General features: G+C 48.9%; 1 protein-coding gene across 1 annotated transcript in view; it reads right to left on the minus strand.

Annotated features, from left to right (window-relative positions):
- The window catches only part of FSIP1 (fibrous sheath interacting protein 1), a 577,935-nt gene that overhangs the window by 171,848 nt on the left and 387,752 nt on the right, over nucleotides 1–18,335 (minus strand). The window contains exon 10 of the mRNA XM_069209159.1: nucleotides 13,398–13,571. Within this exon, the coding sequence (XP_069065260.1) occupies nucleotides 13,398–13,571 (174 nt within the window). The remainder of the gene's footprint in view (nucleotides 1–13,397; nucleotides 13,572–18,335) is intronic.

Genomic DNA, 18,335 nt, shown 5'->3' on the forward strand with positions numbered 1-18,335 from the left:
TTACAAGCACTGTGTTCCGCGGGACCCTAAAGGCCACAGGGCTTATTAACAAGCACTGTGTGCCGCGGGACCCTAAAAGATGCAGGGCTTATTTACAAGCACTGTGTGCCGCAGGACCTTAAAAGCTGCAGGGCTTATTTACAAGCACCGTGTGCCGCAGGACCCTAAAAGCTGCAGGGCTTATTTACAAGCACTGTGTGCCGTGGGACCCTAAAAGCTGCAGGGCTTATTTACAAGCACTGTGTGCCGCGGGTGTCTCCTGTATACTGCAGGCCAATATCTATAAAGTCACTTTGTGTGGCTTTACATGGCCTTGTCGATATGGTGTACGGCAACGCAGTTCAGGTTGCTGCGTTACCTCACACTGTATCAAAGGGGCGTTCCGTGGGCTTTGTGGTGGGTGTTACCATGTAACACCCATGGGTTTTGACACATTCCCACATTTGCAAGGATCCGTCAACCTGGGAATATGTCAAAACTGTAAACCGCCCCAGTGGAACGAGGAGAAATATATTTTTTCTTCTCATTTTTCCACTTTGCATGTGTGCTGCATAGCGCAGCACACACAAAAAGAGGAAAAGCCTCTCAGGATTGTTTTTGTGCATGAAGGTGCTCCTTCCTGCACAGAGACAATCCTGCCTACAACACAGACACCCCTATACCATGTTGCAAGGGTGCCTGCGCCGGCGCTAGCCTGCCAAAATGGTGCCTGCGCAGGGGTGTAGTGTAGCCATTTTTAATATAGCTTCATGCACGTTAGGTTAGTATATTAGGCCTCTGTGCACTTTGCCCTAGATACATTTTATTCAACCTCACACTGTTATTTTAAAATAACCAGTTTTACGGTCTTGTTTTATTTCCTTCTATCGCACTATTTAGCTTAGTTCAGCACTGTGTTCTCAAACAATGCATTCTTGCTCACCCTGTGCTTCAGTCAAGACTATACTCTGGTACATTGCCGGTACACGTGGTAGAAGTTTAGTCTCTAGTGTTCGTAGAAAGGAGGCATCCTTACGTAGGGACATTTTCTTAAAACATCTGCGTGTTAGTTATAAAAACACTTTCTAGTCCTAGTACACGTAAGAGGGATATTCCGACCAAGAGCCTACAACTAGATGCTGACTGCCCCGTTGCAGATGCTGATGCAGATCACAGGCCTTTGCTCAGGTATGAGGGTTGATGTTCTCCCAGGGGAACCTGAAAGGCAGACTTAGAGCTTTGCACGCTGTGCTCAGAATATAACTTAAGAGATAACCTAACCTAGTTGCACTATGATAGCCTTATTCTTGTGCTTCACTCTCATCGTTACTATTTTAATCCTACTGGGTTGTGTAGTTCTGGTTATTGTAGCTCACGCTTTGCTATCTAAAATGTAGTTGTTTTATTAAACCAATCTTTAAAACTTCAACTGCCTTTGTCATTTATATATGAGACCGTACTGTGTATGAGAGAACCGGTTGTGACCTGAGTGACCACGACTTCCCTGGGAAGTACTAAGATGTCATGCCCTCGGCTGCCCAATTGTCTCTTCCCTTTGGGAGAGATATGGCACTGCTAGTTAGCCAGAGCAAAACCCAGATTTAGAGTGACAAGGGTCCTTCACCGTGGGTCAGACTTAGTCTCCCACACTGTGAACGATCTTGCTGCTCAAAATCCAGTAGTCTCATTAGGATAATGAGAGCCTACGAGACAGGGGGAAAGGACAGAAATGCATTGTGTGCCTAAAATATGGGGCATTCCTGCCGTTTGCCTGTGACACAGCACAGCAAGATGACTTGCAGCGCTGACCTGCGCTGCTAAGCCCATACGTGTGGGACAGTGTATTAACCTGTGTGCTCAGGCCCTGCTTTAAAGTGGTGAGGCTGCACCGGGTGCTGACCTGGATGGCGGGGCGCTGACCTCGGGGAGGCGCTGTGTTTAGCAATAACTTAGAAACTTGCGATTTAAAAACAACTGCTGTAAAGTTCCTTGTGCGTCCAGCCTTCAGGAAGGAATTCAAATGTCAAGATAACTCTTGGGATTAATGTTCCTGCTAGAGAGAGAGATGGGAGTTTTGTCTATGGGCTGTTTTGACTCGACATAAAATAACGCAGAGGGTCAATGTGCCTGCTGCAAAGAACAGAAGATGAGTGGATTAGTAGTCAGCCTTTAGAAGCGCTTTAAAACACATGAATGTATGTGAAAGGGGCTAAGGAGAGATGAGAGGCGCACCTGCCAGGTGGTAGTGATGGAATCCGAAGAAGTGATCATGGGGTGGGGGGGCATTAAAAAAGACTATCACACAGGGCACCACGAGCACTAAAGCCGGCACTGGTGGCGCTTTCTGTCTGTTTTCCCTTATGGCTAGGAACCGATGAATAATGAGGGAGTTGCGTCCTGTTCTAGTCTAAAGGAGACATTCTCTCTCTGTTATCACTCACACATAGGGCTCAGAGAGTAAGTGACATTCCTTCCATGTTATTCTGAGACAGGACCTCTTTTTGCATGGTTAGCCCCCACTTCTTGCCTGATCTTGATGTTTTCTAGAAATTGGTAGCGCCCAGGGTCCCTGCTGAACAGGTTCCTTGGGCCAGATCTCTTTCCCTAAATCTGCTGTGATGCTTGGCACAATTGGATACACTCTTACCTGTCACTGTAAGACCCTTGTAAATGGGCATTGGATAGTATGAGTAGGCCCCTTAGGGCAGCAGCACTGATTGTGCTACCCTCTAAGGCCCTGCACCCAGCACTGCCAGTGCAGACTGAGTGTACTGGGGCAAACCTAAAAAGACAAACTCGACATGGTACCCTCTCTGTGTGCCCTGTCCACCCTACACTGCATATGTTATGGGTAAGTCACCCCTCTAGAAAGGCTTACAGCCCTAAGGCAGGGTGCACTATACCGTGAGGGCATAACTGCACGAGCAATATGGCCCCCACTGTGTCCTTGCCAAACCTGGGATATAGTGAGTGAATGGAGCAGCTTTTTAATACACGTGCTGGACACTGGTCAATACGAGTTCCCCAGCTACATAATGGCCACTCTGAACCCTGGGTTGTTTGGTATCAAACAACTCAGAACAATAAATCCCAATAGGTGCCAGTATTGGATGTATCCCTAAATGCACCCAGGGGTCACCTTACATGTGTCCCCTGCAAAAGTGAACTATCCTGGCAGGGTTTCGGACTGGTTACCAGCTGCCACCTCCAGACAGCCAATATACAAACCGTAAGGGAGAGCCCTGCCTCTCTGGTTTGTAAAACAAAGCCCTTTCTGGATGGAGGAGCCAACACCCCCTCCCCCAGCCATGTGCAGTGTCCTGGCTGTGAGCTTCAGGGCTCACTGCCCTTGAAACTCAAGCCTGCTGCTAGCAGCAGAAGGACTCCCCCTTTGCAAACCTGTACTTTTGGCGGGAGCAAAGGCGGGAAACCTCACAAAGGGCAGGAGGAGTGGCCTCACCTAGCATATACCACCCATAACGAGTTGCCTGCGAAGTGGACCCTTTATTTAATTTCCCTACATCTTGGATGGAAGGAAAATAGCAAATTAGGTTTAGGGAAGTGACCCTTCCTACAGGAAGTGGTCACTATAGTGAGTGTAACCACAAAAAAAGTAAATGTCCCATTGGACACTACCAGGTTCCACCTAAAACGGCCACTAAATTCAGTATTTAGTGGGCATCCCCAGACCAAAATGTCAGATTCGAAAGGACAAAGAGAAGACAGAACCAAGAAGAACCACAGCCTGAGAAATGAGGACCTGCTGTACAAGAAAAGGCGCCAAACCCTGCCTGCTGCACCTGTGTCCTGACAATCGCCACTGTGGAGGAGCTGACCCTGGACTGATATCATAAGACCCCGAGGACCTCCAGGCTTCGCAAACAGCCCAAGATCTCCCTCCTGAGAGGAGGCATCACTCAAGAAGGCAGCAAGTACCAACAAGCCAGTGAGGTCACTTCACTGACCAGCCGATATCTCCACAACCAGAAGTCGCAGCCAGAACCGACGACACATCGATGACAGCCCGGAGAAAACCTACAAGTGTCCCAAACACTGGTGGCATTGTGCCCGGATGTAGGAGACATTCTCTCTCTGTTATCAGTCACACCTAGGGCTCGGGTGTAGGAAACCTTCTTTCAGTTATCCCTCACACCTAGGGATCGGATGTAGGAAACATTCCCTCTTTCTTATCAGTCACACCTGGGGCTCAGGTGTAGAAGACATTCTCTCTGTGTCTTCATCAGTCACACCTAGGGCTCGGCTGAAGGAGATAGTCTCTCTGTGTCTCTTTATCAGTCACACCTGAGGTTCAGGTGTAGGAGACATTCTCTCTGTGTGTCTTGATCAGTCCCTCCGAGGGCTCAGGTGTAGGAGATGTTCTCTCTCTCTGTCTTCATCAGTCACACCTAGGTCTCAGGTGTAGGAGACATTCTCTCTCTGTTTCTTCATCTGTCAAAGCTGGGGCTCAGGTGTAGGAGACTTTCTCTCTCTGTAATCAGTCACACCTAGGGCTCAGTGTAGGAGACATTCTCTGTGTCTTCATCAGTCACACCTGGGGCTCAGGTGTAGGAGACATTCCCTGTCTCTTCATCAGTCACACCTAGGGCTCAGGTGTAGGAGACATTCCCTGTCTCTTCATCAGTCACACCAAGGGCTCAGTGTAGGAGACATTCCTCTGTGTCTTCATCAGTCACACCTGGGGCTCAGGTGTGGGAGCCATTCTCTCTGTGTGTCTTCATCGGTCACACCTGAGGCTCAGCTGTAGGAGACATTCTCTCTGTGTCTTGATCAGTCCCTCCGAGGGCTCAGGTGTAGGAGATGTTCTCTCTCTGTGTCTTCATCAGTCACACCTAGGTCTCAGGTGTAGGAGACATTCTCTCTCTGTTTCTTCATCTGTCAAAGCTGGGGCTCAGGTGTAGGAGACTTTCTCTCTCTGTAATCAGTCACACCTAGGGCTCAGTGTAGGAGACATTCTCTGTCTCTTCATCAGTCACACCTAGGGCTCAGGTGTAGGAGACATTCCCTGTCTCTTCATCAGTCACACCAAGGGCTCAGTGTAGGAGACATTCTCTGTGTCCTCATCAGTCACACCTGGGGCTCAGGTGTGGGAGACATTCCCTGTCTCTTCATCCATCACACCTAGGGCTCAGGTGGAGGAGACATTCCCTGTCTCTTCATCAGTCACACATAGGGCTCAGGTGTAAGAGACATTCCCTGTCTCTTCATCAGTCACACCTGGGGCTCAGGTGTAGGAGACATTCTCTCTCTGTCTCTTCATCAGTCACACCTAGGGCTCAGGTGTAGGAGAGATTATCTCTCTGTGCCTTCATCCATCACACCTAGGGCTCAGGTGTAGAAGACATTCTCTGTCTGTGCCTTCAACAGTCACACCTATGCCTCAGGTGTAGGAGGCATTCTCTTTCTGTCTCTTCATCATTTACACCTGGTGCTCAGGTGTAGGAGACATTAGGGGTAATTATGACCTCGGCGGTCTGAGCTAATGTGATGGCAGTACCGCTAACGGGCGGGCGGTACTTACTGCTACATTATGACACTGGTGGGTTGGCTTAAGCCAACCCACCAATGTACCACTCCGACCACCATGGCGGTAGCAGCAGCTGGGCTGGAGATAACCATCTCCAGCCTGGCGGCTGCCGCTGTGCCACCAGCTGTTTAATGACCCTGCCTACCGCCATAGTTTTCATGGCGTTCGTAACGCCACGAAAACCATGGTGATATGCCCTATCAGTGACAGGGAATTCCTTTCCTATCACTGATAGGAGTCCCCCCTCCCCCTCAAACCTCTCCAAATACCCTCCCAACCCCCCTACATCCACACCCCCATTCACACACACACTCATCCACACATACATACACGCATGCATTCATCCATTCACGCACAGATTCACATTTCCATACATACACGCACTCACACACATTCATACACGCACTCACACACATTCATATATTCATGCAAACAACACTAATCACACACTTGCATTCACGCACACACACACACAAACACACAACACCCCCTCCCCTGTCTGAGACCCGACTTATCTGGATCCAGGGGGTGCTCTGGCAAGAGGGCGGGATGGGCGGTGTACCGCCAGCAGTGCCTGCCAGCAGAATACCACCAGGCCATATTATTTTTCAAAATATGGCTGGCGCCGGTCTAATGGCGTGGCGCTGCTGGTGGTAGCATCGCCACCTTACCGCCATCCGTCAGTATGGCCACAGCCGGATTTCCACCCTTCTTGTGGAGGAAATCTGGCAGTGGTCATATTATGGTGGACGAATGGTAGCGGCAGCTTCTGGCTGTTGGCCACGGTAGGCAGTTTTTACCCCCATTGTCCTAATGGGGACCATTCTCTCTATGTTAACAGTCATACCTGTGGTTCAGGTGTAGGAGACATTCTCTCTCTGTGTCTTCATCAGTAACACCTAGGGAACGGGTGTAGGAGACATTCTGTCTCTCTCTTCTCCAGTCACACCGGGGCTCAGGTGTAGGAGACATTCGCTCTTTCTCTTCATCAGTCACACCTACAGCTTGGGTAGAAGAGACATTCTCTGTGACTTCATCAGTCACATCTACGGCTTAGGTGTAGGAGACATTCTCTGTCTCCTCCTCGTCAGTCACACCTGGGGCTCAGGTGTAGGAGACATTCTCTCTTTGTGTCTTCATCTGTCACACGAGGGCTCGGGTGTAGGTGACATTCTCTCTCGGTTATCTGTCACACCTAGGACTGAGGTGTAGGAGACATTCTCTCTCTTCATCAGTCACACCTGGGGGTCAGGTGCAGGAGACATTTGTCTTCCGTCTCTTCATCAGTCACACCTAGAGCCTGGGTGTTGGAGACATTCTCTGTGTCTTCGTCAGTCTCACGTAGGGCTCAGGTGCAGGAGACATTCTCTCTCTGTCTCTTCATCACTGATGACTAAACTGTGGAGGTCGTCGATCGACCTGCATTATCTGGTTTCTGTTGACTGAGAAATCTTCAGTGGACAATCCTTCAAAGGAGTGGAGGACGTTTGCACTGACTGAGTCATAGGCGAAGAAAGTTTTGTTTTCGCTCAGGATTTCTGACACGATGAGCCACAGGGCCAAAACAGTGGTAAATTGAGAGAGAAGATAGACATTGTACTCAGAGAAAGCAAAGATTTCCTATATGTCTGTCAAAATGCTTTAAATATCAAATGCAGACTTGGAAATTGCCTTTTTTGCATGTTATCCCCAAACGTTTTGCCTTCTTCCTCCTATTTTTTCAGGTCTGTTTTGCTGGTTTGTTGTCTCTGTGCACTTTACCAATGCTAACCAGTGCTAAAGTGCAAGTGCTTCCTGTTTAAATTGTATTGGTGATTGGTTTATTCATGATTGGCTTAGTTGATTTACTAGTAAGTCCCTAGTACAGCGCACTAGAGGTGCCCAGGGCCTGTAAATCACATGCTACTAGTGGGCCTGCAGCACTGGTTGTGCCACTCACATTAAGTAGCTCTGTAAACATGGCTCAGGCCTGCCACTGCAGTGTCTTTGTGTGCAGTTTTAACTGCCAATTCAACCTGGCAAGTGTGCCCACTTGCCAGGCCCAAAGCATCCCTTTTACTACATGTACGTCCCCCCTAAGGTAGGCCCAAGGTAGCCCCATGGGCAAGGGGCAGTGTATGTTAGAGGTGGGACATGTACTGGTGCTTTTTACATGTCCTTATAGTGAAATACTGCCAAATTTGGGTTTCACTATTGGACGGCCTATCTCTCCCATAGGTTAACATGGGGACTGCCTTTAAGTATCTTTAAAGTGCAGTTTCTCATTGGGAGCAGAGAGATATGGAGTTTTGGGTCTTGGACTCAATTTAAAAACATACCTTTTGGTAAAGTTGGTTTTTAGATTATCTGTTTGAAAATGCCACTATTAGAAAGGGGGCATTTTCTTGCTTAAACCATTCTGTGACTCTGCCTGTTTGTGGATTCCCTGTCTGGGTCAGTTTGATAGTTTGGCTGTTTGCACCTCTCTCTAGACAGTGACACAAAGGGAGCTGGGGTGTACTCTGCATATCCTGATGAGTCTTCCTGGGCTAGAGTGGGGAGGGAGGTGCTGACACCTGCACCTGAAAGGGCTGTGCCTGCCCTCACACCATGCAGTCTCCATCCCCCTGGTGTGTGTCTGGGGCCAGGTCTGAGCAAGGCAGGATCTTGTGAACAACAGAGACTTTCCTTTGAAGCTTGTCTATTTTAAAGGCAGAAATTAGTAGAAGTAGCGGACCCAAAACCCCAGACTTTTAGAATACTTCTGGATCAAGAGGAACATCTACCAAGGAGAAGAGCTGAAGAGCTGGAGGAGAAGTAGTGCCCCTTTGCTGCACGTGCTTTGGTGGGTAGTAGCTGTTTCTGCCTTAAAGAGGAAAAAAACTGTACTTTCCTTTGTATCCTGCTAGTGAAGTTTCTCCAAGGACTTGAAGCAGAGCTTGCCTCCTGTTGGACGTCTCTGGGATATCAAAGTCTTCAGATTCATCTGCCTACAGCACTGGGAATTTTTCGTGCTGCAACAGAAAAAAACCCACCACCATGCTGTCAATGACGCCACTGCCTGCACCATGACCTGATGACACCACACGGAGCCATGCCCCACGTCGCACAGCAACCCTGGTCTCACTGATGCCGCCACCTGATGCAATCACCGAGCCGCTGCTTGCACAGTCACCTATGGGCCCCGCACTCGGCATCCCCTTGGTCACACTGCAGCCTTGGTATCCCCGTTGACGCTGCTCCACACTGACACCGACGCCGCTGCCTGCACTATGGCCTAAGGACACCACTCGTGAGTTACACCACGCACAGTCCCATCCCGCACCGCAGCCTGGTCAACCAACGCCCGCGCCATTGACTCCAGCATTGGCAACCGACGCTGCTGTCTTCACCCTGACCCGTGGGTGCCGCATGGAGCCCGCCCCATGCTGCACCGCCACCTTCGGCCTAATGACTATAGTGCTTCAGCAACACAATGCCGCTGCCTGCACCATGACCTGGAGGCATCGCACGTGGCACAGCCCCACTTCACACCGCAGCCTTGGTCTCACTGACACTGCAGGATGCAGTCACCGAGCCACTAACTGCACCGTTACCCCATGTGGACACCACACGTGGCACCATCCTGCTTCGCATCGCAGCCATAACACCATCGTCAGCGCTCCTGACTGTCATAAGCCCAGAGTTCGATCTGCAATATGTGTGACTTCAAGGGCTCGCTGACCCCCGCACCGATCTCCGGAACAGACTCCAGCGATGTCGCACTCCAGATCTCATTGCGAGGATCACAATGCCCTGCGTTTCCAAGGTACTGTTTTTGGGGGTCTTCCTGACACCGTAGCTGACCCGCGATGCTGAAGCTGGCCTGACATGTTGAGTTTGTTGTTCATGATGCCGTGATAGCCCCAGACGGAGCTATCAACTTGAAGGAACTATATTTTTATGTTAATTCTTGCAGAATTCATATCTTTATTACTGAATGTTAGATTTTTCTTATTTTGGTCTTGTTTTACACAGATAAATAACAGCTATGTTTCTAAAACTGGTGTGGTGTCCTTTTGTAGTGTTTTCACTGTATTACTATGAGTTATGTACAAATGCTTTACACATTGCTTCTGAGATAAGCCTGACTGCTCGTGACAAGCTACGAAGGGGGTGAGCAGAGGGTTATCTGAGCTGGCAATCTCGCTTATCCTGACTTGAGTGAGGGGTCCCTACTTGGACAGGGTGCAAACTGACTGCCAACTAGAGATCCCATTTCTAATGTTGGTTGTCAGCGGAGAGGATAGGACTTGCATTTGCACTTGACCTCCAGAGAATGGTGTACACCACTACCATATCGCAGACCACTACGTACCACATATAAGCTTTTTGTTTTGGATTTTTTTCTTTGATCTATTTTTTGGTCTTGAGTTCAAGTGAACTTCCTACAACGTCATGTCTCAGTCAAGAGCATCATCAGTTACATCCCAGGATTTGGTTTTTGAGGAGGATAGGTTGGAACCCTACACAATGAAGGAACTTAAGTCAGTTTGCAAAGCCTCAAAGTCCAAGTCAGAGGCCTCGCAAAGAAGGAGGAGCTACAAAAGGCGCTGAGGGCCTGGGCAGCAGCCAGAAATCCCAGTGGGCATTCTGAGGATCCAACTGGAGAGACAGTGGAGCCATATACAAGGGAAGATGTGCTGGGGAGTAAAGAGGCTGCTGGGGGGCGCCTCCTGGACCAAGCAGCAGTAGCGTTTCCAAGGGTCCGACCCCAGGAGAGGTGGAGGGCAGGAGGGAAACTAGAAGACACCCGATAGTGTTGGAGAAATTAAAAATGGAGAAAAGGAAGGGGCTTTTAGACCATAAGCTCAGAGTAAAGGGGCTGGATCAGAGGAGTATATCCAGCGTCAATGGTGGCAGCAATACCTCAGTGAAGTCAGAGAGAATCGTACACATTCCCAAAAATGTAGGAAGGAAGTACATGAAGGAGATGATATCCAGAGGTAGTTTCAGGAACATCAGATATCTATCTACATGAATGGGGTCCCTGAGAAGAATTGGGGAGCAGGATTGTAGAATCACTTCACAGAGGAGGGAAGGGACACCTTGTTAGCTTTGAGTAAGGGTTATTCTGACATGAAGGAGACCCTTCTCACTAAGTTGGTTCTCACTCCTGACAAGTACAGGGACCAGTTTAGAAGAAGTAAGAAAACTGATTCACAGACCTGGTTAGAACATGTGGATTATTTTTGCAGCTCACTGGATGGTTGGGTGAGGGGCAGTAATGTCACAGAGTTTCAGGAGCTGTACAACTTAATTGGATGGGAGCACTTGTCTAGTCTGTGTTTTGCAGAGTTGCATCAGCACTTGACTGATAGTAAGCTGACTGACCCCAGGAAGCTAGCTAAGGAGGCGGCACGCTGAATGAGTACCAGGGTCCACAAGAAAGTGTATGTGGGAGACTCTGCCAAAGATGGGCAGGGTGCCCAACAAAAGAAGAAGGGGGAGGTCACGGAAGACACAGACAGGTCCTACATTAAGGGGGGAGAAAAAGGGACCAAAGTCCCTTCAGACAGGAAGGAGGGATGTTCTGGTGGATGGTGGCCCATGGTATCCCATTTTCGAACCTGGTGGTTTGAGTGTCCCAATTTTTAACACAGACAAGTTCCGGAAGATTCCCTTTCACAGAATGTGCCCTAGAGAATGTAGCTGTTGGAAGCGTGTAGCTGGGCAACAGCTCTGGCACTTGCCACATGATTGGCCAAAATTCGGGTCACATAACGAGGTTGACTGAATGTATGTAGACTAAAGCTGTTTTGAGTGTAACTGTACATTAGTATGTAAACAATGACGGCTGAGCGTTCCCAGCATGAAGACAGGGAACACTTCAAGTATATGACTCTATATAAGATCCAACGCTGGATAACCAACAAATTACAATGGTGAATAATATTACCCTTTATTTGCTTATTATCGAGGTGCCCTAGATCAGTCAAGTGGGAGAACCTTAGGGTGCTTGTTGTGCCACATTGCCCATAGTACCACATTCTCCCCCTTGGTTGTACCTGGGGTTTCCATGAGAGTGTGCAGGGGTCATGAGGAATTCATATATGAGGTGAACATGTCAGCTCTTGTCCCTCCAGTGGTTTGGGTTTCACTCTTGCAACTCCAGGTACTGTGTGTTTGACTCTGAAACAGGTTGTGCCAGTAGCATTTGTCATCCTTTGTGGAATCACACTTCTGGCAGGGTGTGCACTGCACAGGCCCCAACATCTGAGCGGCTGCCTCACCCCGACTTAAGCATACGGTATGCGATTGGAGTCTGCAATACCACAAAGGTGAGCCCAAGAGCACCAGCACCAGTCATAGTGGCTGGGATTAAGTTGCAGGGCTCGTGGCCTGTGGTTCTTGTGGTTTGTGGACCTATCTTAAGTTCATACACAAATTTACTAGTTTCTCATGTTGGCCTCTTCATTCGCCAGAGCTTCGGCTTATGTTTTGTGAACACAGTGAGCTGCAGTCTGGTTTCTTGTAGCACCTTGCAGCTTCACAGTGCCGGGAAGTTGTAGAGCAACTTTAGCAGACTTAGGGCCCGGTTTATAGTTTGGCGGACGGGTTACTCCATCACAACGGTAATGGATAGCCTGTCCACCGAAATATAAATCCCATTATATCCTATGGGATTTATATTTTCGGCAGGCGGGGTATCCTTTACCGTTGTGACGAAGTAACTCCTCCACCAAACCTTAAACCAGGCCCTTAGTTTCTAGACATACTCCATCCGTGGGGTTACACTGTTGGGTCATGCTCATGCTGTAGCTGCATCTCAGGGTCTCACCCTCGTACAGAAGTGCAAACCTTATTGACATCATCTGGACATCTTCAGCACATCCTACCATGGCTCCTTCCTGGCCCCTCACTTCTTCTGAGCAGTGCTTACTTCTTACAAGAACGCCTCCCATAAAACCTTTACCTACTCCCAGTCCTGGTTCTGCTCATAGCAATCTTCATTGAAGCTGTAAACATTACAATAATTCCCTGCTGTCTTTGGGGACTCTAAGGCACTTCAACAAAATAAGTCTCACATTTGAGTGTAATTCATTATAAAGAGTGAACACTCCAACATGTCCATATGTTGCTGAACACTTTCTGAAAGTCTATCCTAGGCCAGGTTTGGTGAATGTTAGACTTTTAAAACATGTGCAAGCAAATCTTTCTCAGACTAACTGGCAGCAGCTATGGTATTTTGTATTTTGGAGCTTCAGAGCACGTCAGACTGATAGTAGGTATTTATTTTAAATACAATGTTCAGGATTGCTATTTCACAGGTTGAGGTGCTTCCCTGGTTTCTGAAAAGAGGTATTCAACAACAAACCCTTCTAGCACTATTAACATGTCTCTGACGTTGCTTCCTGGTACCTACCGTTCTTGTACTCACAGTTTATCTGGTGATCAGGGCTCCGTGACCTGAGGCTCCCACTTCCGATCTGGAGCAAGACCAGAACATGCATGCAGAAATAAAAGCCCCCCTGCAAGGAAGGGCTACTCTTGACACTGCCTCCCAAGGGGGATCCATCAAGCACTAAACCCGCCAATTACATAATTCCCACCCAAACCTACAGTGAGGTGAACCCAGCCTGTAAGAGCTCGGTCACAAAGACTGACAGTGTAGCAGGTAATGCAGACCACAGACTATGGGAAAACCTCTCCTACATCTGCCCCACAATGAGAGGTCCACAGATCTTACAGACAAAAAACACAAGCCACACAGACCGTAAGGTAACCAAAAGCAGACACATGTTCCTCTAGCACAACAGAGAAGTGGCTGCACAACAAACAAGTCTCACAAGGGAGAAGTGCGGAGCAGTTATCCACATGTTGTAAGACACGAAGACGCAGGTTTGGCACTTACAGGACTGTTCAGGCTTTGCCCCAGGGTCTCCAGCTCATGGTCGATGTCTCTTAGTCGGGCCTGCTGAAGGCGCTCTTCTTTCGTGAGCCGCAGGACCAGCTCTCCTGGCAGAACTTCCTCTGCACTCTCAAAGAGTTCCCCATCCTCAATTTCACTCATTAATGATGAAGAATCCTGAGAGAGATTGAGGTCCATGTCATGAATATTGTGTAAGAAAAGACAGAAACAGTTAGAATAAACTTTCCATCAGGACTATAAAGTTAAATAACTGACAGTAGCTCTTTGAAAAACCTGATTGAAAACTGTTTCACAGTCTAGTGCATGTCCCGTCAAGGCCCAGCTCTGCAGACACCACAAGGCCTCAAGAAACCATCTTACATGCAGAAGTGCATCTCATCCAAGCCCTCAGCCCTTGAATGAACTACATCGGCTCTCCCTCCAAGGCCTGTTGCATCACACGGAGGGTCACCAGAACTCAGTGGAGGAGGAGCTGAAATGAATGAAAACCTGTTCATGCCAACACCATGTTGTACTAAGTGAGTGCAGCAAGTGAGTCTGACTGTGTGCATTTGGGCAGCAAATGACAGGCATGTCTCTAAAAAACTGCTGTTCCTACACATGATGGTCTCTCTGTACATCCACCCGTAGGAGTCCACTGTCTCTCAGCGGCGTCCCTTAAGAGCAGTCTAGCTGTGTTATCATGGCACTCCTTCTTACCTGACCAGGCCAAAAAATGAATCACTGCTTTTGGACTGTATCACACTAGAAGCCCCAACATCTCCAGACGTGAAAATAACATCTGCGAAAAGGAGACGGTATTCTCTATCTCAGCCGCCAAGAGCTGGAACAACATATCCATCGACCTCAAAGATACCCCAACCGTACTGCAGTTTGGAACGTAGCTGATGACTCCCCTCTTCACAGAGCATGCCATCGCCACACGAAGGGACTCTCCGCCAATGAATACTCTTCCTCACAGTAAAACAGTCCTCAGCTGTATCTCAGGTTTGTGCACACGGTTACCGCTTAGTTGCTCTCCAGATAGCTTAAGGATCTATGAATACATATGCAAGCACAGATCTGCACCGGATCCACCTTGCCTGCACAACAGGCAATGCCGCGTTCCTTGAATACAACTAAGTGTGGGACTATGTTACCACATCATCAAAGCACTCGCCGAAACAGAGAATGAGTCCACAGTGGTGAGGGAGATTAAGGAAAGGTGCAGACCAGTCTGCGAATGCTGCACCACCACCACCACACGCACACAGGGAGCCGGAGATATGAACAACACAAAGAGGCCTTGAGGATACAAAATCCTAATAGGAGCCAATAAGAGTCCTCAAGAAAGACAGGCTGTGTCAGAGGGGTATGTTTGGAATATTTTTTAAATGAGACTTTTCAACAGAATAGATAGACACATAGTGGAGCTGCTCCTTCAAGGAGCTGCTCACCGTCCCTTCTCACCTGGTGAAGTGCTCCAGGACGGGCCCTCCACGTGCATCGCACGACGCATTAAATCAGCCACATTTAGTCATTTATCAGAGGAATGAAACTGCTGGTCTTCAGGGTTAGCCCTAAGCTTGATATCATTAAGACTGCTGCCTCTTGTCCTGATCTTCATGTGCAGCTCAGCATCACTTTACCTTTCATCTGCTCCTCTAGTAAGAGCAGGAGCTGCTGAGAATGGAACGAAGTGAGAACAGCGCTGGCAGCGCGGTCTCGTGGCTGGTGCCACGCTGGTTGTATCACAGAGGGATGTGGACTAGTGACCAGTAAAGACCACTGAGGCATTTCTTCACAGATGTACTGTGCTATATTCTGCAGCATTGTCCCAAAGGTGCAGAGGCTCTTGAATCAGTAGCTTCAGGACAGCACTGTTTTAAAGTCTCCACCCCACGGCAACACCGGAGGAGATGCTGCAACTATTTTGTTTCATAAATGAATGAAAAACCCGGGATCATCTGTATTGGGACCACATGTGTTCACCGAGGTCATGAGCCTCCTGCAGAGAATACCTCGGAGAATATTACACCTACCTTGACCATCAGCCATGATGTGTAGCTGCCAGAATGGGGTTCCCTTTTTGACCACAAATATGAGGAATAGGTCAATGCAAATGATGCCCATTTCTTTGCAACCATCTGTGCTGTGTGTTTTGTGAGGTGAGTTTTTGAAGTAGATCGACTTTCACATTGTGTGCGTTTAAATTATGTGCTGTGCCTTACAAAGTTCGCTCAGTCCCCTAACATTCCATGCAAGTAACCGTACCAGTCAAGGGCCCACGGCGGGTTGTCTTGTATGGGTAACCATCCATAGCTGCCACTGTGAAGTTGAGAAAAATGGAAATGGACTGACCTTCAAAGTTCACATCCTGCATTTGTCTGGCCTGGGGAAGGGCTGTATCCATGTGTCGACAGTTGAGCAGAAGCAGGCTATTATTGGGCACGCAGGAGCCCCATTGCAGTGCATGGGACTGATGGGCCAGCTCGCCAACAAACAGGCCAGAGAAACGATTCCCTCCAAGCACAGACGTGGGCATGTTTTCCATAAATGTTTCCAGTTCGCCGATATCAGTGGGCTCTGCTATGCCGATGACGAGTACATTATTTTGCCGAGAGCATGCTCCCAGGTCTTCATTCTTGGCATTTATGAGTTTTAGAACCTTAATAAGCTTCTCACTGCTGCGCTAGCCTCATCTTCCTGCAGTGCCTTGTAGGGACTTTACATCGTGTACGACCTCCCGCTCTCACGGAGGTTCAGAGTCCTGCTCAGCCCAAGGCCATCAGGCTCCAACGCCCTCTGTGTGTTGTTCTGGTTGCCCATTGTATTGCTGCGCTCTGTGCACTAAAACGCCATCCAGGTTAACCCAGAGCAGACGGTGGATGCCAGCATAACCAGGCAGAAGATCTAGATCCCGCACCAAGTTGCAGGATCTCATTGATTCAAAGTTTTGCTCCACAATTATTAATTCCGGTTCCTGTCAGATAGCCTGCTGCAGTGAGTTAATTGGTTGCAGCGAGGTAATTGGATGCAGCACGCTCTCTCACCACTTTTGCTTTTTGTGTTTGTCTGCAGTTCCTATATCAGCATAGCACAGGTTCTGCCCCTATAGTGAGCACAAGCAAATCCACAGGCCCTCACTGGTATGTCCCTGGGTCAGCAATATCTCACATGTACCGAAGGGGGGCTTTTATAGTTGTCACAGTTCGCTTTCAGCAAACCAGTGCAGTGCCATCATGCAGCCATCAGCTGCACCAGTAACATCCACAGTTTTCACATGAGCCCCTGAGGTACTTCATGGTTAGGGAGTCAAAAGCGCATCAGTCTTCCCTGTCCCATCCAAGCTGTAACCCTTAGGGGCTTCTTCTGCCCGAGGCTCCTCACAGCAAGCCATGAATTTGGGCCAGACCACCACCACTTGCCCGTATGAGTCCCAGGCCACACTGCAGCCCTCTCGGAGCCAGACCAGCATGAGCCATCTCCTCTTGGCACCACAGAGAGATGACATCCTTACGTTCAGGATCTGTGTTGTGCTAATGGGCCACTTCTCCGTAGCTGCAGGGCCCACAAAACGTCCGCGCAGAAAACAATGCAGGCTCCGGATGCCCCGCATTTCTCCACATCACATCCGTGGAGCTGAGGCAATGCTACAGGGGAGTACCTGCATCACCACCCAGACCAAACTACAGCCCTCCGGCTCTTCAGTCTCTTCATTGCCGCTAATTTCATGGTGGCCTGTTCAGGCCTTACAAGATGGGCATGTACCCTTCTCTCTGTTAGTCCCTGAATTCAGCTAGTGGAGGCTTCCGCAATACCCTATCTCAAACATCGTAGGCAGGCGAAGAAATCTAACTGATGCAGGATTATTCTTTCCAACCGTCAGAGCCTCACCACAGTGCAGCCATCATGGTGCCCAGCACCCTAGTGACCCAGGATTGCAACAAACTCTGAATGGAATTTTATGAACCAGAGAAGACTTCAGACACCAACTGACTTGGCCCCAAGCCCTACCGGCCTGTCTGCATTCCTTGACGAGCCTATATCAAAGATGACCTGTCCTGCAGCCCGGTGACCTCCCGAGCTTGGAAGGGTTGCCTGTCTTCGAGAAAGATCAAGATCTCCGAAAACAGAGGAACTGTTCAAGAAGAAATCAACTTTAAAAGAAAAAAGAACTATGCCCTAAGGAACCGTGAACTAGTCTCCGGAGCTACCTCTGCACCCGACACCCATGGCCCATGTTCAAGTAACCCACTGGTCCTATGAAGGTTTCCCAGCTATCTTAAGTTTGAGTCCACCATGGGCTGAACCTGCCGGACTCTGCCTCAAAGTCTGCAGCCTCAAACCGAAGACTCGCCCCTGATCACAACCTGCCTGGTAGGCTGTTCCTGATGCCGAAGAAAACCCCTGCACCCGGAGCCCCTGGGTCTTGGGGAGATGGACCGCTAGTGTCCCTACAACCCCTAGCATCAGAAATTACTTGGGCAGCTGTGGGTTTTCTTCGTTCAGCCTCCTAGCCTAAGACTGCAGCCTTCTTCTAAAAGTGATCTCTCCCTTTAATTTGCATTTGGCGCCCGACGGTGTGTTGGCACTCTGCACCCGGACGTTTCTGTGCTGCTGAAGGTGTAAGTTTGGTGCTGCCTTGTAGCCCTCTCACTTGTGACCTTAACCCCTAAAGATCAACCCCTGACATCGCCTAACTCACCTGTAAGCAGCGCATCTTCGCTTACCTCCAGTCTCCATTGACTAACATTGGGCACCTGACCCTGGATTTGACCTCTGCACCCCGCTGCCCCTGTGGGTGCACTCTTGGTACTGATACTGCAGTCTTGTTTTCCTCCCATAGGTTAAAACTGCCAAACTGAAAAATTTCACTGTGTTGATTCTTGAAACTAAAAAGTATTTATCCTTGTAAATCTACTTACCTGATTACGAAGT

Source organism: Pleurodeles waltl, chromosome 9 (genome assembly GCF_031143425.1).
Source record: "Pleurodeles waltl isolate 20211129_DDA chromosome 9, aPleWal1.hap1.20221129, whole genome shotgun sequence".
NCBI classification, from domain to species: Eukaryota; Metazoa; Chordata; class Amphibia; order Caudata; family Salamandridae; genus Pleurodeles; species Pleurodeles waltl.